The 20,952-nt window shown below is 44.1% G+C and overlaps 1 protein-coding gene across 1 annotated transcript in view; it reads right to left on the bottom strand.

The window, feature by feature from the left end:
* LOC116370990 (CUB and sushi domain-containing protein 3-like) overlaps positions 1-20,952 on the bottom strand; it is a gene marked incomplete at its 5' end in the record, with an annotated part of 257,751 nt that overhangs the window by 151,220 nt on the left and 85,579 nt on the right. Inside the window, 2 exons of the mRNA XM_031819925.1 lie at positions 4,181-4,369; positions 18,336-18,494. Of these exons, the coding sequence (XP_031675785.1) occupies positions 4,181-4,369; positions 18,336-18,494 (348 nt within the window). The remainder of the gene's footprint in view (positions 1-4,180; positions 4,370-18,335; positions 18,495-20,952) is intronic.

Raw genomic sequence — 20,952 nt, 5'->3', positions numbered from 1 at the left:
TTTCCGTCGTCATTCTTTTCAGACGACAGATCACAGAGACCTTACCGTTCATGTATGTAGTGATATCATGTATGTAGTGATATCATGTATGTGGTGATATCATGTATGTAGTGATATCATGTATGTAGTGATATCATGGATGTAGTGATATCATGTATGTAGTGATATCATGTATGTAGTGATATCATGTATGTAGTGATATCATGTATGTAGTGATATCATGGGTGTAGTGATATCATGTATGTGGTGATATCATGTATGTAGTGACATCATGTATGTAGTGATATCATGTATGTAGTGATATCACGTATGTAGTGATATCATGTATGTAGTGATATCATGTATGTAGTATCATGTATGTAGTATCATGTATGTAGTGATATCATGTATGTAGTGATATCATGTATGTGGTGATATCATGTATGTAGTGATATTGTGTATGTAGTGATATCATGTATGTAGTGATATCATGTATGTAGTGATATCATGTATGTAGTGATATCATGTATGTAGTGATATCATGTATGTAGTGATATCATGTATGTAGTGATATCATGTATGTAGTGATATCATGTATGTAGTGATATCATGGGTGTAGTGATATCATGTATGTGGTGATATCATGTATGTAGTGACATCATGTATGTAGTGATATCATGTATGTAGTGATATCACGTATGTAGTGATATCATGTATGTAGTGATATCATGGATGTAGTGATACCATGTATGTAGTGATATCATGTATGTAGTGATATCATGTATGTAGTGATATCATGGATGTAGTGATATCATGTATGTAGTGATATCATGGATGTAGTGATATCATGTATGTAGTGATATCATGTATGTAGTGATATCATGGATGTAGTGATATCATGGATGTAGTGATATCATGTATGTAGTGATATCATGGATGTAGTGATATCATGGATGTAGTGATATCATGGATGTAGTGATATCATGTAGTTGTCCATATGGTTCCATTGATGTACACTACAACTGATTCATAGCAGAGAGAATTCATCATTTAGGTTACACTACCATTATATTCACCTATAGATTAATTAATGGTTATGATTTAGGTTACACAACCATTATATTCACCTATAGATTAATTAATGGTTATGATTTAGGTTACACTACCATTATATTCACCTATAGATTAATTAATGGTTATGATTTAGGTTACACTACCATTATATTCACTTATAGATTAATTCATGGTTATGATTTAGGTTACACTACCATTATATTCACCTATAGATTAATTCATGGTTATGATTTAGGTTACACTGGAGGTATCTGAAACAACATGCTCCATGTAGCTTTCTGATTCTCTGTTTTAGGACACCTGGAGGTATCTGAAACAACATGCTCCATGTAGCTTTCTGATTCTCTGTTTTAGGACACCTGGGGGTATCTGAAACAACATGCTCCATGTAGCTTTCTGATTCTCTGTTTTAGGACACCTGGAGGTATCTGAAACAACATGCTCCATGTAGCTTTCTGATTCTCTGTTTTCGGACACCTGGAGGTATCTGAAACAACATGCTCCATGTAGCTTTCTGATTCTCTGTTTTAGGACACCTGGAGGTATCTGAAACAACATGGACCATGTAGCTTTCTGATTCTCTGTTTTAGGACACCTGGGGGTATCTGAAACAACATGCTCCATGTAGCTTTCTGATTCTCTGTTTTAGGACACCTGGGGGTATCTGAAACAACATGCTCCATGTAGCTTTCTGATTCTCTGTTTTAGGACACCTGGAGGTATCTGAAACAACATGCTCCATGTAGCTTTCTGATTCTCTGTTTTAGGACACCTGGAGGTATCAGAAACAACATGGACCATGTAGCATTTTGATTCTCTGTTTTAGGACACCTGGGGGTATCAGAAACAACATGCTCCATGTAGCTTTTTGATTCTGTTTTAGGACACCTGGGGGTATCAGAAACAACATGGACCATGTAGCTTTCTGATTCTGTTTTAGGACACCTGGGGGTATCAGAAACAACATGGACCATGTAGCTTTTTGATTCTGTTTTAGGACACCTGGGGGTATCAGAAACAACATGGACCATGTAGCTTTCTGATTCTCTGTTTTAGGACACCTGGGGGTATCAGAAATAACATGGACCATCACCATTACCATTGTCATGCACCTATAGATGGGAAAGGTATAAGGTATTCTCTTGTTCCTTCCTCTTACATTTCATTATGTCCTCCCACAGAGTTGTTTACATAGCAGAGTAGAGTCAAATATAGTAGAGTAGAATATAGTAGAATAGAATAGAGTAGAATACAATAGAGTAGAATATAGTAGAATAGAATAGAGTAGAATACAATAGAGTAGAATATAGTAGAATAGAATAGAGTAGAATACAATAGAGTAGAATATAGTAGAATAGAATAGAGTAGAATAGAGTAGAATATAGTAGAATATAGTAGAATACAATAGAGTAGAATATAGTAGAATATAGTAGAGTAGAATACAATAGAGTAGAATATAACTACTTAAAAATACAACACACTACTTAAATACAACACACTACTTAAATACAACACACTACTTAAAGACAACACACTACTTAAAGACAACACACTACTTAAAGACAACACACTACTTAAATACAACACACTACTTAAATACAACACACTACTTAAAGACAACACACTACTTAAATACAACACACTACTTAAAGACAACACACTACTTAAAGACAACACACTACTTAAAGACAACACACTACTTAAAGACAACACACTACTTAAATACAACACACTACTTAAAGACAACACACTCCTTAAAGACAACACACTACTTAAAGACAACACACTACTTAAAGACAACACACTACTTAAATACAACACACTACTTAAATACAACACACTACTTAAAGACAACACACTCCTTAAAGACAACACACTACTTAAATACAACACACTACTTAAATACAACACACTACTTAAATACAACACACTACTTAAATACACCTGCACCGTAGGAGCTATAAGAGAAAGACAACCATCAACGATCTGTTCCTTTCTAGTTACCACCTTAGGAGCTCATTTTGGTTGTGGGTGACTAGATTAGTATTGTATTGTCCATTATTTGGCAGGTTGCGCTCCACGATCTTTGCTGTTATTACTATATAGTCACAGCTTCGGCATAATGGACCTGTCTGTGCTCGTTGAACAGACAGTGGGGTTAACGATACATTGTTTCAGAACAGAGCAGAACAGAATGACATGACACCTTCTACAATGTGTGGTTCCCAGGGTAACAAAGAACCCAATTAGGTGAATGGAACACAACAACGCTGTTTACGGAACACGACACAGAAAAAGGGGTTCCGTGTGTCAAATGGCACCCTATTCCCTATTTAGTGCACTACTTTTGACCGGGGCCCATAGGAAGTAGTGCACTATCTAGGGAATAAGGGTGCCATTTTGGGAGGCATACACTGACACAGACAGCATGGTAATCAGGAAGGAAGTTAGCTAGCCAGAGTCATCAGGTGTTGGAATTGACAGAACAAAAGACGATTGATTTCTGCTCTGTTTCTGCTCGGCAGAACATTCTCCTCAATCAGAAGTTCAGCTACTGACATGGGGCTGATGAGAGACTGTCAGACTAGCTACTCTCTGTGATAGGAGCTGAAGAGAGACCGTCCGACTAGCTACTCTCTGTGATAGGAGCTGAAGAGAGACCGTCAGACTAGCTACTCTCTGTGATAGGAGCTGAAGAGACACTGTCAGACTAGCTACTCTCTGTGATAGGGGCTGAAGAGAGACTGTCAGACTAGCTACTCTCTGTGATAGGGGCTGAAGAGAGACTGTCAGACTAGCTACTCTCTGTGATAGGGGCTGAAGAGAGACTGCCAGACTAGCTACTCTACCCACAGGACTCTACCCACAGGGCTCTACCCACAGGGCTCCACCCACAGGGCTCCACCCACAGGGCTCTACCCACAGGGATCTACCCACAGGACTCTACCCACAGGGCTCCTGTCAAAAGAAGTGAACACTCTAGAGAACAGGGTGCCTTTTGGAACACATAAATGTCTGCCAGCCAGCCAGCCAGGAAGCCAGCCAGCGACCCAGCCAGCCAGGAAACCAGCCAGCCAGCCAGCCAGCCAGCCAACCACCCAGTAGTCACAGTGCTCAGAGCTCTTACCTTGACATGCAGGTACCGTTGAGTCCCAGGTATAATACCCAAAGGCCGTCTTCTTACAGACAGCTGTGGCCTTTCCAATGAGCCGGTAGCCCCGGTCACAGCCCCAACGCACCACACTGTTGAGATGCCCTCCTGTCTGGCTCACTACAAAACCCTGCTGGGGGGAGTCTGGAGTACTGCAGTACATCGCTGAGGAGAGGGAGAGGGAGAGGGAGAGGGAGAGGGAGAGGGAGAGGGAGAGGGAGAGGAGAGGAGAGGAGAGGAGACGAGAGGAGAGGAGAGGAGAGGAGAGGAGAGGAGAGGAGAGGAGAGGAGAGGAGAGGAGAGGAGAGGAGAGGAGAGGAGAGGAGAGGAGAGGAGGAGAGGAGAGGAGAGGAGAGGAGAGGAGGTATACAGCAATTACAAAAGTTTGCTTGACTTTGATGTTAAATTGTTATTTACAGAAACATGTTAAAAATACATTATATTTATGAGATAATGAGAGAGATGGAGAGTCAGGCCTCTACAACATGGTGGACGTTACTGCTGTAGACTGAGGAGAGTCAGGTCTCTACAACATGGTGGACGTTACTGCTGTAGACTGAGGAGAGTCAGGTCTCTACAACATGGTGGACATTACTGCTGTAGAATAAGGAGGAGAGTCAGGTCTCTACAACATGGTGGACGTTACTGCTGTAGACTGAGGAGGAGAGTCAGGCCTCTACAACATGGTGGATGTTACTGCTGTAGACTGAGGAGAGTCAGGCCTCTACAACATGGTGGACATTACTGCTGTAGACTGAGGAGGAGAGTCAGGTCTCTACAACATGGTGGACATTACTGCTGTAGACTGAGGAGAGTCAGGTCTCTACAACATGGTGGACATTACTGCTGTAGACTGAGGAGGAGAGTCAGGTCTCTACAACATGGTGGACATTACTGCTGTAGACTGAGGAGAGTCAGGTCTCTACAACATGGTGGACATTACTGCTGTAGACTGAGGAGGAGAGTCAGGTCTCTACAACATGGTGGACATTACTGCTGTAGACTGAGGAGAGTCAGGTCTCTACAACATGGTGGACATTACTGCTGTAGACTGAGGAGAGTCAGGTCTCTACAACATGGTGGACATTACTGCTGTAGACTGAGGAGGAGAGTCAGGTCTCTACAACATGGTGGACATTACTGCTGTAGACTGAGGAGAGTCAGGTCTCTACAACATGGTGGACATTACTGCTGTAGACTGAGGAGGAGAGTCAGGTCTCTACAACATGGTGGACATTACTGCTGTAGACTGAGGAGAGTCAGGTCTCTACAACATGGTGGACATTACTGCTGTAGACTGAGGAGAGTCAGGTCTCTACAACATGGTGGATGTTACTGCTGTAGACTGAGGAGAGTCAGGTCTCTACAACATGGTGGACATTACTGCTGTAGACTGAGGAGGAGAGTCAGGTCTCTACAACATGGTGGACATTACTGCTGTAGACTAAGGAGGAGAGTCAGGTCTCTACAACATGGTGGACATTACTGCTGTAGACTGAGGAGGAGAGTCAGGTCTCTACAACATGGTGGACATTACTGCTGTAGACTGAGGAGAGTCAGGTCTCTACAACATGGTGGACGTTACTGCTGTAGACTGAGGAGGAGAGTCAGGTCTCTACAACATGGTGGACATTACTGCTGTAGACTGAGGAGGAGAGTCAGGTCTCTACAACATGGTGGACATTACTGCTGTAGACTGAGGAGGAGAGTCAGGTCTCTACAACATGGTGGACATTACTGCTGTAGACTGAGGAGGAGAGTCAGGTCTCTACAACATGGTGGATGTTACTGCTGTAGACTGAGGAGGAGAGTCAGGTCTCTACAACATGGTGGACATTACTGCTGTAGACTGAGGAGAGTCAGGTCTCTACAACATGGTGGATGTTACTGCTGTAGACTGAGGAGAGTCAGGTCTCTACAACATGGTGGACATTACTGCTGTAGACTGAGGAGGAGAGTCAGGTCTCTACAACATGGTGGACGTTACTGCTGTAGACTGAGGAGAGTCAGGTCTCTACAACATGGTGGATGTTACTGCTGTAGACTGAGGAGAGTCAGGTCTCTACAACATGGTGGACATTACTGCTGTAGACTGAGGAGGAGAGTCAGGTCTCTACAACATGGTGGACATTACTGCTGTGGACTAAGGAGGAGAGTCAGGTCTCTACAACATGGTGGACATTACTGCTGTAGACAGAGGAGAGTCAGGTTTCTACAACATGGTGGACATTACTGCTGTAGACTGAGGAGGAGAGTCAGGTCTCTACAACATGGTGGACATTACTGCTGTAGACTGAGGAGAGTCAGGTCTCTACAACATGGTGGACGTTACTGCTGTAGACTGAGGAGAGTCAGGTCTCTACAACATGGTGGACATTACTGCTGTAGACTGAGGAGGAGAGTCAGGTCTCTACAACATGGTGGACATTACTGCTGTAGACTGAGGAGAGTCAGGTCTCTACAACATGGTGGACATTACTGCTGTAGACTGAGGAGAGTCAGGTCTCTACAACATGGTGGACGTTACTGCTGTAGACTGAGGAGGAGAGTCAGGTCTCTACAACATGGTGGACATTACTGCTGTAGACTGAGGAGGAGAGTCAGGTCTCTACAACATGGTGGACGTTACTGCTGTAGACTGAGGAGAGTCAGGTCTCTACAACATGGTGGACATTACTGCTGTAGACTAAGGAGGAGAGTCAGGTCTCTATAACATGGTGGACATTACTGCTGTAGACTGAGGAGAGTCAGGTCTCTACAACATGGTGGATGTTACTGCTGTAGACTGAGGAGAGTCAGGTCTCTACAACATGGTGGATGTTACTGCTGTAGACTGAGGAGAGTCAGGTCTCTACAACATGGTGGACATTGCTGCTGTAGACTGAGGAGGAGAGTCAGGTCTCTACAACATGATGGACATTACTGCTGTAGACTGCGGAGGAGAGTCATGTCTCTACAACATGGTGGGCATTACTGCTGTAGACTGAGGAGAGTCAGGTCTCTACAACATGGTGGACATTACTGCTGTAGACTGAGGAGGAGAGTCAGGTCTCTACAACATGGTGGACATTACTGCTGTAGACTGAGGAAGAGAGTCAGGTCTCTACAACATGGTGGACATTACTGCTGTAGACTGAGGAGAGTCAGGTCTCTACAACATGGTGGATGTTACTGCTGTAGACTGAGGAGAGTCAGGTCTCTACAACATGGTGGATGTTACTGCTGTAGACTGAGGAGAGTCAGGTCTCTACAACATGGTGGACGTTACTGCTGTAGACTGAGGAGGAGAGTCAGGTCTCTACAACATGGTGGACGTTACTGCTGTAGACTGAGGAGGAGAGTCAGGTCTCTACAACATGGTGGACGTTACTGCTGTAGACTGAGGAGGAGAGTCATGTCTCTACAACATGGTGGACGTTACTGCTGTAGACTGAGGAGGAGAGTCAGGTCTCTACAACATGGTGGACGTTACTGCTGTAGACTGAGGAGAGTCAGGTCTCTACAACATGGTGGACATTACTGCTGTAGACTGAGGAGAGTCAGGTCTCTACAACATGGTGGACATTACTGCTGTAGACTGAGGAGGAGAGTCAGGTCTCTACAACATGGTGGACATTACTGCTGTAGACTGAGGAGGAGAGTCAGGTCTCTACAACATGATGGACAATACTGCTGTAGACTGAGGAAGAGAGTCAGGTCTCTACAACATGGTGGACATTACTGCTGTAGACTGAGGAGAGTCAGGTCTCTACAACATGGTGGACATTACTGCTGTAGACTGAGGAGGAGAGTCAGGTCTCTACAACATGGTGGACATTACTGCTGTAGACTGAGGAGAGTCAGGTCTCTACAACATGGTGGACATTACTGCTGTAGACTGAGGAGAGTCAGGTCTCTACAACATGGTGGACATTACTGCTGTAGACTGAGGAGAGTCAGGTCTCTACAACATGGTGGACATTACTGCTGTAGACTGAGGAGAGTCAGGTCTCTACAACATGGTGGACGTTACTGCTGTAGAATAAGGAGGAGAGTCAAGTCTCTACAACATGGTGGACATTACTGCTGTAGACTGAGGAGAATCAGGTCTCTACAACATGGTGGACGTTACTGCTGTAGACTAAGGAGGAGAGTCAGGTCTCTACAACATGGTGGACGTTACTGCTGTAGACTGAGGAGGAGAGTCAAGTCTCTACAACATGGTGGACATTACTGCTGTAGACTGAGGAGGAGAGTCAGGTCTCTACAACATGGTGGACATTACTGCTGTAGACTGAGGAGAATCAGGTCTCTACAACATGGTGGACATTACTGCTGTAGACTGAGGAGAATCAGGTCTCTACAACATGGTGGACATTACTGCTGTAGACTGAGGAGGAGAGTCAGGTCTCTACAACATGGTGGACGTTACTGAGGTAGACTGAGGAGAGTCAGGTCTCTACAACATGGTGGACATTACTGCTGTAGACTGAGGAGAGTCAGGTCTCTTCAAGATGGTGGATGTCAACACTGTACCCACTGAGCTGAGCAGTCACTTTAAAACATGAACCACAAGATTAAATTGTTTTTATTTTTAAGTTTACGCAAATCATCAATGGCCCATAGGCACACATATTCAATTTGCTTCCTCGCAAAAAAACAATGTTGTGCAACCTGATACCAGCGACAGTTATTTGTTTGGACGGGGCTGTTTTTACCCATCATTTCACACTCGAACAAGAACACCAAACAGATTCCATGTAAACACACAGCAGTCAATCAGAGGCTGCAACCTGCAGAAAGGAATGTAATGCGTCTGAACAAACTCCATCTGTCTACAACTAGAGCAAATCTCAGGCTACGTTCCACATGATACCCTATTCCTCGGTCTCCGAGGTCCCAGCTAACCCTGATGTGGTGTTTAAATTGGTTGCAACAGTCTCTCTTTCTCTCTCTCTCTCTCTCTCTCTCTCTCTCTCTCTCTCTCTCTCTCTCTCTCTCTCTCAATAAATCTAATCAAATTTCATTGGTCAACTTACACGTGTTTAGCAGATGTTAAACGTAACGAAATGTTTGTGTTTCTAGCTCCAACAATGCGGTAATATCGAACAAATAATATGTAACAATTTCACAACACAAACAATACACACAAATCTAAAGTAAAGGAAGGGAATTAAGAATATCTAAATAGTTGGATTAGCAATGCCAGATCGGCATAGACTAAGATACAGTAGAATAGAACATTATTATTATTATTTGTCATTATTTAGTATGGTCAGGGCGTGAGTTGGGGTGGGCAGTCTATGTTTGTTTTTCTATGATTTGGGTATTTCTATGTTTCGGCCTAGTATGGTTCTCAATCAGAGGCAGGTGTCATTAGTTGTCTCTGATTGAGAATCATACTTAGGTAGCCTGGGTGTCACTGTGTGTTGGTGGGTGATTGTTCCTGTCTCTGTGTTTTGCACCAGATAGGGCTGTTTAGGGTTCCACTGTGTGTTGGTGGGTGATTGTTCCTGTCTCTGTGTTTGCACCAGATAGGGCTGTTTAGGGTTTCACTGTGTGTTTGTGGGTGATTGTTCCTGTCTCTGTGTTTGCACCAGATAGGGCTGTTTAGGGTTTCACTGTGTGTTGGTGGGTGATTGTTCCTGTCTCTGTGTTTTACACCAGATAGGCTGTATTAGGTTGGTGGGTGATTGTTCCTGTCTCTGTGTTTGCACCAGATAGGCTGTATTAGGTTGGTGGGTGATTGTTCCTGTCTCTGTGTAGTTTCACCAGATAGGCTGTATTAGGTTGGTGGGTGATTGTTCCTGTCTCTGTGTTTACACCAGATAGGGCTGTTTAGGGTTTCACTGTGTGTTGGTGGGTGATTGTTCCTGTCTCTGTGTTTACACCAGATAGGGCTGTTTAGGGTTTCACTGTGTGTTGGTGGGTGATTGTTCCTGTCTCTGTGTTTACACCAGATAGGGCTGTTTTGGGTTTCACTGTGTGTTGGTGGGTGATTGTTCCTGTCTTTGTGTTTACACCAGATAGGGCTGTTTAGGGTTTCACTGTGTGTTGGTGGGTGATTGTTCCTGTCTCTGTGTTTACACCAGATAGGGCTGTTTAGGGTTTCACTGTGTGTTGGTGGGTGATTGTTCCTGTCTCTGTGTTTACACCAGATAGGGCTGTTTAGGGTTTCACTGTGTGTTGGTGGGTGATTGTTCCTGTCTCTGTGTTTACACCAGATAGGGCTGTTTAGGGTTTCACTGTGTGTTGGTGGGTGATTGTTCCTGTCTCTGTGTTTACACCAGATAGGGCTGTTTTGGGTTTCACTGTGTGTTGGTGGGTGATTGTTCCTGTCTCTGTGTTTACACCAGATAGGGCTGTTTAGGGTTTCACTGTGTGTTGGTGGGTGATTGTTCCTGTCTCTGTGTTTCCACCAGATAGGCTGTATTAGGTTGGTGGGTGATTGTTCCTGTCTCTGTGTTTCCACCAGATAGGCTGTATTAGGTTGGTGGGTGATTGTTCCTGTCTCTGTGTTTCCACCAGATAGGGCTGTTTAGGGTGTCACTGTGTGTTGGTGGGTGATTGTTCCTGTCTCTGTGTTTCCACCAGATAGGGCTGTTTAGGGTGTTGGTGGGTGATTGTTCCTGTCTCTGTGTTTACACCAGATAGGGCTGTTTAGGGTTTCACTGTGTGTTGGTGGGTGATTGTTCCTGTCTCTGTGTTTACACCAGATAGGGCTGTTTAGGGTGTCACTGTGTGTTGGTGGGTGATTGTTCCTGTCTCTGGGCTGTTTAGGGTGTCACTGTGTGTTGGTGGGTGATTGTTCCTGTCTCTGGGCTGTTTAGGGTTTCACGTTTCTTGTTTTTGATAGTTTGTTCATGTGAAGTGATTTATTAAAACATGCGCTGCGCTTTGGTCCGCCTCTCCGTCAATGGAAGAAATCCCTTACAATATGCATATGAGTTGAGTAATGCAACATATATATACACATTATTGGCCAGTGTTTCATTATTAAAGTGGCCAGTGTTTCAGTATTAAAGTGGCCAGTGTTTCAGTATTAAAGTGGCCAGTGTTTCAGTATTAAAGTGGCCAGTGTTTCAGTATTAAAGTGGCCAGTGTTTCAGTATTAAAGTGGCCAGTGTTTCAGTATTAAAGTGGCCAGTGTTTCAGTATTAAAGTGGCTAGTGTTTCAGTATTAAAGTGGCCAGTGTTTCAGTATAGTGTTTCAGTATTAAAGTGGCCAGTGTTTCAGTATTAAAGTGGCCAGTGTTTCAGTATTAAAGTGGCCAGTGTTTCAGTATTAAAGTGGCCAGTGTTTCAGTATTAAAGTGGCCAGTGTTTCAGTATTAAAGTGGCTAGTGTTTCAGTATTAAAGTGGCTAGTGTTTCAGTATTAAAGTGGCCAGTGTTTCAGTATAGTGTTTCAGTATTAAAGTGGCCAGTGTTTCAGTATTAAAGTGGCCAGTGTTTCAGTATAGTGTTTCAGTATTAAAGTGGCCAGTGTTTCAGTATTAAAGTGGCCAGTGTTTCAGTATTAAAGTGGCCAGTGTTTCAGTATTAAAGTGGCCAGTGTTTCAGTATTAAAGTGGCCAGTGTTTCAGTATTAAAGTGGCCAGTGTTTCAGTATAGTGTTTCAGTATTAAAGTGGCCAGTGTTTCAGTATTAAAGTGGCTAGTGTTTCAGTATTAAAGTGGCCAGTGTTTCAGTATTAAAGTGGCCAGTGTTTCAGTATAGTGTTTCAGTATTAAAGTGGCCAGTGTTTCAGTATTAAAGTGGCCAGTGTTTCAGTATTAAAGTGGCCAGTGTTTCAGTATTAAAGTGGCCAGTGTTTCAGTATTAAAGTGGCCAGAGTTTCAGTATAGTGTTTCAGTATTAAAGTGGCCAGTGTTTCAGTATTAAAGTGGCCAGTGTTTCAGTATTAAAGTGGCCAGTGTTTCAGTATTAAAGTGGCTAGTGTTTCAGTATTAAAGTGGCCAGTGTTTCAGTATTAAAGTGGCCAGTGTTTCAGTATTAGTGGCCAGTGTTTCATTATTTAAAGTGGCTAGTGTTTCAGTATTAAAGTGGCCAGTGTTTCAGTATTAAAGTGGCCAGTGTTTCATTATTAAAATGGCCAGTGTTTCAGTATTAAAGTGGCCAGAGTTTCAGTATTAAAGTGGCTAGTGTTTCAGTATTAAAGTGGCCAGTGTTTCAGTATTAAAGTGGCCAGTGTTTCAGTATTAATGTGGCCAGTGTTTCAGTATTAAAGTGGCCAGTGTTTCAGTATTAAAGTGGCCAGTGTTTCAGTATTAAAGTGGCCAGTGTTTCAGTATTAAAGTGGCCAGTGTTTCAGTATTAAAGTGGCCAGTGTTTCAGTATTAAAGTGGCCAGTGTTTCAGTATTAAAGTGGCCAGTGTTTCAGTATTTAAAGTGGCTAGTGTTTCAGTATTAAAGTGGCCAGTGTTTCAGTATTAAAGTGGCCAGTGTTTCAGTATTAGTGGCCAGTGTTTCAGTATTAAAGTGGCCAGTGTTTCAGTATTAAAGTGGCTAGTGTTTCAGTATTAAAGTGGCCAGTGTTTCAGTATTAAAGTGGCCAGTGTTTCAGTATTAAAGTGGCCAGTGTTTCAGTATTAAAGTGGCCAGTGTTTCAGTATTAAAGTGGCCAGTGTTTCAGTATTTAAAGTGGCCAGTGTTTCAGTAGAGTGTTTCAGTATTTAAAGTGGCCAGTGTTTCATTATTTAAAGTGGCCAGTGTTTCATTATTTAAAGTGGCCAGTGTTTCAGTATTAAAGTGGCCAGTGTTTCAGTATTAAAGTGGCCAGTGTTTCAGTATTAAAGTGGCCAGTGTTTCAGTATTAGTGGCTAGTGTTTCAGTATTAAAGTGGCCAGTGTTTCAGTATTTAAAGTGGCCAGTGTTTCAGTATAGTGTTTCAGTATTTAAAGTGGCTAGTGTTTCAGTATTAAAGTGGCTAGTGTTTCAGTATTAAAGTGGCCAGTGTTTCAGTATTAAAGTGGCTAGTGTTTCATTATTTAAAGTGGCCAGTGTTTCAGTATTAAAGTGGCTAGTGTTTCAGTATTAAAGTGGCCAGTGTTTCAGTATTTAAAGTGGCCAGTGTTTCAGTATAGTGTTTCAGTATTTAAAGTGGCTAGTGTTTCAGTATTAAAGTGGCTAGTGTTTCAGTATTAAAGTGGCCAGTGTTTCAGTATTAAAGTGGCTAGTGTTTCATTATTTAAAGTGGCCAGTGTTTCAGTATTAAAGTGGCTAGTGTTTCAGTATTAAAGTGGCTAGTGTTTCAGTATTAAAGTGGCCAGTGTTTCAGTATTAAAGTGGCTAGTGTTTCATTATTTAAAGTGGCCAGTGTTTCAGTATTAAAGTGGCCAGTGTTTCAGTATTAAAGTGGCTAGTGTTTCAGTATTAAAGTGGCCAGTGTTTCAGTATTAAAGTGGCCAGTGTTTCAGTATAGTGTTTCAGTATTAAAGTGGCCAGTGTTTCAGTATTAAAGTGGCCAGTGTTTCAGTATTAAAGTGGCCAGTGTTTCAGTATTAAAGTGGCCAGTGTTTCAGTATTAAAGTGGCCAGAGTTTCAGTATAGTGTTTCAGTATTAAAGTGGCCAGTGTTTCAGTATTAAAGTGGCCAGTGTTTCAGTATTAAAGTGGCCAGTGTTTCAGTATTAAAGTGGCTAGTGTTTCAGTATTAAAGTGGCCAGTGTTTCAGTATTAAAGTGGCCAGTGTTTCAGTATTAGTGGCCAGTGTTTCATTATTTAAAGTGGCTAGTGTTTCAGTATTAAAGTGGCCAGTGTTTCAGTATTAAAGTGGCCAGTGTTTCATTATTAAAATGGCCAGTGTTTCAGTATTAAAGTGGCCAGAGTTTCAGTATTAAAGTGGCTAGTGTTTCAGTATTAAAGTGGCCAGTGTTTCAGTAATAAAGTGGCCAGTGTTTCAGTATTAATGTGGCCAGTGTTTCAGTATTAAAGTGGCCAGTGTTTCAGTATTAAAGTGGCCAGTGTTTCAGTATTAAAGTGGCCAGTGTTTCAGTATTAAAGTGGCCAGTGTTTCAGTATTAAAGTGGCCAGTGTTTCAGTATTAAAGTGGCCAGTGTTTCAGTATTAAAGTGGCCAGTGTTTCAGTATTAAAGTGGCCAGTGTTTCAGTATTTAAAGTGGCTAGTGTTTCAGTATTAAAGTGGCCAGTGTTTCAGTATTAAAGTGGCCAGTGTTTCAGTATTAGTGGCCAGTGTTTCAGTATTAAAGTGGCCAGTGTTTCAGTATTAAAGTGGCTAGTGTTTCAGTATTAAAGTGGCCAGTGTTTCAGTATTAAAGTGGCCAGTGTTTCAGTATTAAAGTGGCCAGTGTTTCAGTATTAAAGTGGCCAGTGTTTCAGTATTAAAGTGGCCAGTGTTTCAGTATTTAAAGTGGCCAGTGTTTCAGTAGAGTGTTTCAGTATTTAAAGTGGCCAGTGTTTCATTATTTAAAGTGGCCAGTGTTTCATTATTTAAAGTGGCCAGTGTTTCAGTATTAAAGTGGCCAGTGTTTCAGTATTAAAGTGGCCAGTGTTTCAGTATTAAAGTGGCCAGTGTTTCAGTATTAGTGGCTAGTGTTTCAGTATTAAAGTGGCCAGTGTTTCAGTATTTAAAGTGGCCAGTGTTTCAGTATAGTGTTTCAGTATTTAAAGTGGCTAGTGTTTCAGTATTAAAGTGGCTAGTGTTTCAGTATTAAAGTGGCCAGTGTTTCAGTATTAAAGTGGCTAGTGTTTCATTATTTAAAGTGGCCAGTGTTTCAGTATTAAAGTGGCTAGTGTTTCAGTATTAAAGTGGCCAGTGTTTCAGTATTTAAAGTGGCCAGTGTTTCAGTATAGTGTTTCAGTATTTAAAGTGGCTAGTGTTTCAGTATTAAAGTGGCTAGTGTTTCAGTATTAAAGTGGCCAGTGTTTCAGTATTAAAGTGGCTAGTGTTTCATTATTTAAAGTGGCCAGTGTTTCAGTATTAAAGTGGCTAGTGTTTCAGTATTAAAGTGGCTAGTGTTTCAGTATTAAAGTGGCCAGTGTTTCAGTATTAAAGTGGCTAGTGTTTCATTATTTAATGTGGCCAGTGTTTCAGTATTAAAGTGGCCAGTGATTTCATCACAACACAGTGATGATGCTGATGGCTAGACAAATTCCTGTTCTGTAAGGAATTAGTAGGGAATCCTACAGGCCCGTTTGTTTTTGGTAATGGGGCCCACGTATGGATGGGGCCTAGGGATGGACGGGGCCTAGGGATGGACGGGGCCTAGGGATGGACGGGGCCTAGGGATGGACGGGGCCTAGGGATGGACGGGGCCTAGGGATGGACGGGGCCTAGGGACGGACGGGGCCTAGGGATGGACTGGGATCAGGGATGGACGGGGCCTAGGGACGGACGGGGCCTAGGGATGGACTGGGATCAGGGATGGACGGGGCCTAGGGATGGAAGGGGCCTAGGGATGGACTGGGATCAGGGATGGACAGGTGCCAGAGAGGACTGGGATCAGGGATGGACAGGGCCCAGAGAGGACTGGGATAAGGGATGGACAGGGCAAAGAGATGGACGGGGCCTAGGGATGGACGGGCCTAGGGATGGATGGGGACTAGGGATGGACTGGGATCAGGGATGGTCGGGGCCTAGGGATGGACGGGGCCTAGGGATGGACGGGGCCTAGGGATGGACGTGGCCTAGGGATGGACGGGGCCTAGGAGGGATGGACTGGGATCAGGGATGGACGGGGCCTAGGGATGGACGTGGCCTAGGGATGGACGGGGCCTAGGGATGGATGGGGCCTAGGAGGGATGGACTGGGATCAGGGATGGACTGGGCCCAGAGTGGACGGGGCCTAGGGATGGACGTGGCCTAGGGATGGACGGGGCCTAGGGATGGACGGGGCCTAGGAGGGATGGACTGGGATCAGGGATGGACGGGGCCCAGAGTAGACTGGGATCAGGGATGGACAGGGCCCAGAGAAGACTGGGATCAGGGATATACGGGGCCCAGAGAGGACTGGTGTCAGGGATGGACGGGGCCTAGGGATGGACTGGGATCAGGGATGGACAGGGCCTAGGGATGGACGGGGCCTAGGGATGGACGTGGCCTAGGGATGTACGTGGCCTAGGGACGGACGGGGCCTAGGAGGGATGGACTGGGATCAGGGATGGACGGGGCCTAGGGATGGACGTGGCCTAGGGATGGACGGGGCCTAGGGATGGACGGGGCCTAGGAGGGATGGACTGGGATCAGGGATGGACTGGGCCCAGAGTGGACGGGCCCTAGGGATGGACGGGGCCTAGGAGGGATGGACTGGGATCAGGGATGGACGGGGCCCAGAGTAGACTGGGATCAGGGATGGACAGGGCCCAGAGTAGACTGGGATCAGGGATGGACAGGGCCCAGAGAGGACTGGGATCAGGGATATACGGGGCCCAGAGAGGACTGGTGTCAGGGATGGACGGGGCCTAGGGATGGACTAGGATCAGGGATGGACAGGGCCTAGGGATGGACGGGGCCTAGGGATGGACGTGGCCTAGGGATGGACTGGGCCTAGGGATGGACGGGGCCTAGGGATGGACGGGGCCTAGGCATGGTTTGGGATCAGGGATTTATGGGGCCTAGGGATGGACTGGGATCAGGGATGGACGGGGCCTAGGGATGGATGGGGCCTAGGAGGGATGGACTGGGATCAGGGATGGACGGGGCCCAGAGAGGACTGGGATCAGGGATGGACAGGGCCCAGAGAGGACTGGGATCAGGGATATACGGGGCCCAGAGAGGACTGGTGTCAGGGATGGACGGGGCCTAGGGATGGACTGGGATCAGGGATGGACAGGGCCTAGGGATGGACGGGGCCTAGGGATGGATGGGGCCTAGGGATGGACGGGGATCAGGGATGGAAGGGGATCAGGGACGGACAAGTAAAACTAAATGCTTGCTCTTCAACCGATCGCTGCCTGCACCTGCCCGCCTGTCCAACAACACTACTCTGGACGGCTCTGACTTAGAATACGTGGATAACTACAAATACCTAGGTGTCTGGTTGGACTGTAAACTCTCCTTCCAGACCCACATCAATCATATCCAATCCAAAGTTAAATCTAGAATTGGCTTCCTATTTCGCAACAAAGCATCCTTCACTCATGCTGCCAAACATACCCTTGTAAAACTGACCATTCTACCAATCCTCAACTTCGGCGATGTCATTTACAAAATAGCCTCCAATACCCTACTCAACAAATTGGATGCAGTCTATCACAGTGCAATCCGTTTTGTCACCAAAGCCCCATATACTACCCACCATTGCGACCTGTACGCTCTCGTTGGCTGGCCCTCGCTTCATACTCGTCGCCAAACCCACTGGCTCCATGTCATCTACAAGACCCTGCTAGGTAAAGTCCCGCCTCATCTCAGCTCGTTGGTCACCATAGCATCTCCTACCTGTAGCACGCGCTCCAGCAGGTATATCTCTCTGGTCACCCCCAAAACCAATTCATCCTTTGGCCGCCTCTCCTTCCAGTTCTCTGCTGCCAATGACTGGAACGAACTACAAAAATCTCTGAAACTGGAGACACTTATCTCCCTCACTAGCTTTAAGCACCAACTGTCAGAGCAGCTTACTGCACAGATTACTGCACCTGTACATAGCCCACCTATAATTTAGCCCAAACAACTTACCTCTTTCCCTACTGTATTTATTTATTTATTTTGCTCCTTTGCACCCCATTATTTTTATTTCTACTTTGCACATTCTTCCACTGCCAATCGACCATTCCAGTGTTTTACTTGCTATATTGTATTTACTTTGCCACCATGGCCTTTTTGCCTTTACCTCCCTTATCTCACCTCATTTGTTCACATCGTATATAGACTTGTTTCGATTGTATTATTGACTGTATGTTTGTTTTACTCCATGTGTAACTCTGTGTCGTTGTATTGTGTCGAACTGCTTTGCTTTATCTTGGCCAGGTCGCAATTGTAAATGAGAACTTGTTCTCAACTTGCCCACCTGGTTAAATAAAGGTGAAATATATATCTTTTTTTTTTACAAAATTGGCCAGAACTGCCCAATGGCCAGTCTATTTCTGGTAGGGGCCCTGTACCATGACGTTAATGACTCCTATTGGTTGTGTAGTATAGCGGGGTAGATGAAGACATGCTGGGTGAAGGAAAGTCATTATTAACAGGATACATACTTTGATACTCACCCACATATCTGACGTGGAAGCCCTTCCTGTTGGTGCCGTGGTCAGACGACCAGCGCAGAAGCAACTGATGACCAGAGGTCGTGAGGTTAAAGGGCGTGGTGATGTCACCGCTGAGGGACGCCAGGCTCTGGCTGTAGATGTTAGGACCTGTTAGGACAGAGACACAGAGAGATGTTAGGACCTGTTAGGACAGAGACACAGAGAGATGTTAGGACCTGTTAGGACAGAGACACAGAGAGATGTTAGGACCTGTTAGGACAGACACAGAGAGATGTTAGGACCTGTTAGGATAGAGACACAGAGAGATGTTAGGACCTGTTAGGACAGAGCCCCAGAGAGACGTTAGGACCTGTTAGGACAGAGACCCAGAGAGACGTTAGGACCTGTTAGGACAGAGACACAGAGAGATGTTAGGACCTGTTAGGACCTGTTGGGACAGAGACACAGAGAGATGTTAGGACCTGTTAGGACAGAGACACAGAGAGACGTTAGGACCTGTTAGGACAGCGACACAGAGAGATGTTAGGACCTGTTAGGACAGAGACAAAGAGAGATGTTAGGACCTGGTGGGACAGAGACACAGAGAGATGTTAGGAACTGTTAGGACAGAGACACAGAGAGATGTTAGGACAGAGACACAGAGAGATGTTAGGACAGAGACACAGAGAGATGTTAGGACCTGTTGGGACCTGTTAGGACAGAGACACAGAGAGATGTTAGGACCTGTTAGGACCTGTTAGGACAGAGACACAGAGAGATGTTAGGACCTGTTAGGACAGAGACACAGAGAGATGTTAGGACAGAGACACAGAGAGACGTTAGGACCTGTTGGGACAGACACACAGAGATGTTAGGACAGAGACCCAGAGAGACGTTAGGACCTGTTAGGACAGAGACACAGAGAGATGTTAGGACCTGTTAGGACAGAGACACAGAGAGATGTTAGGACCTGTTGGGACCTGTTAGGACATAGACACAGAGAGATGTTAGGACCTGTTAGGACAGAGACAAAGAGAGATGTTAGGACCTGGTGGGACAGAGACACAGAGAGACGTTAGGACCTGTTAGGACAGAGACACAGAGAGATGTTAGGACAGAGACACAGAGAGATGTTAGGACCTGTTGGGACAGAGACACAGAGAGATGTTAAAGTTCTGTGTTCTGGCTCCGCAAACACAGAAAAGCACACAGTGTGACATCAGAGGTCGGATAGTTAATAGGTGGAACATTCCCTCCAAGTGTGTAGTGTAAAACATGTACTGTATGTACTGTAAAACATGTACTGTGTAGTGTAAAACATGTACTGTGTAGTGTAAAACATGTACTGTGTAGTGTATTACATGTACTGTGTAGTGTATTACATGTACTGTGTAGTGTATTACATGTACTGTATGTACTGTAAAACATGTACTGTGTAGTGTATTACATGTACTGTATGTACTGTAAACATGTACTGTAAAACATGTACTGTGTAGCGTATAACATGTACTGTGTAGTGTAAAACATGTACTGTAAAACATGTACTGTAAAACATGTACTGTGTAGTGTATAACATGTACTGTGTAGTGTATTACATGTACTGTGTAGTGTATTACATGTACTGTGTAGTGTATTACATGTACTGTGTAGTGTATTACATGTACTGTGTAGTGTATTACATGTACTGTATAACATGTACTGTAAACATGTACTGTGTAGTGTAAAACATGTACTGTGTAGTGTAAAACATGTACTGTATAACATGTACTGTAAAACACATACTGTGTAGTGTAAAACATGTACTGTGTAGTGTAAAACATGTACTGTGTAGTGTAAAACATGTACTGTATAACATGTACTGTAAACATGTACTGTATAGCATGTACTGTATGTACTGTAAAACATGTACTGTATAACATGTACTGTATGTACTGTAAAACATGTACTGTATAGCATGTACTGTATGTACTGTAAAACATGTACTGTATAGCATGTACTGTATAGCATGTACTGTATGTACTGTAAAACATGTACTGTATAGCATGTACTGTATAACATGTACTGTAAAACATGTACTGTAAAACATGTACTGTGTAGTGTAAAACATGTACTGTGTAGTGTATTACATGTACTGTGTAGTGTATTACATGTACTGTGTAGTGTATTACATGTACTGTGTAGTGTATTACATGTACTGTGTAGTGTATTACATGTACTGTGTAACCACACTTGTTGGCTGGTTAACTCCTCTATTGGAATTCAAAGCGTGATTCGTTGTATCCATTCGACCTTGCAGTGGCTGGGTTTATTCATCTTTAAGTAGTCAATTACACTGGCAAATAGCCATATTGCTTTGACTCAGACCTCAATAAAGGAGGGTTGACTCAATTTTACAATCTTCGTAAATAATGTTCCCTCTAAACGTCGCGCTTGCCCCGCGGTGCGCCCTCCTGCAGGACTGATGCGGCAGAAGCAAAGCCAGGCGGCACAGAGATCCACTTGGCTGAGTTCGCCCAACTAGTTTACACTATATATTGTAGATCAACGTTTTTTATTTATTTTTTATGAATCAGCATTATATCAGCCCATGTTCAATGTAACAAACCAAACCAAATCTAACTTTGCA

Source organism: Oncorhynchus kisutch, unplaced genomic scaffold (genome assembly GCF_002021735.2).
Source record: "Oncorhynchus kisutch isolate 150728-3 unplaced genomic scaffold, Okis_V2 scaffold2879, whole genome shotgun sequence".
Lineage (NCBI taxonomy): Eukaryota > Metazoa > Chordata > Actinopteri > Salmoniformes > Salmonidae > Oncorhynchus > Oncorhynchus kisutch.
The sequence above is the reverse complement of the archived record's forward strand: the minus strand, read 5'-3'. Positions and strand labels throughout refer to the sequence as shown.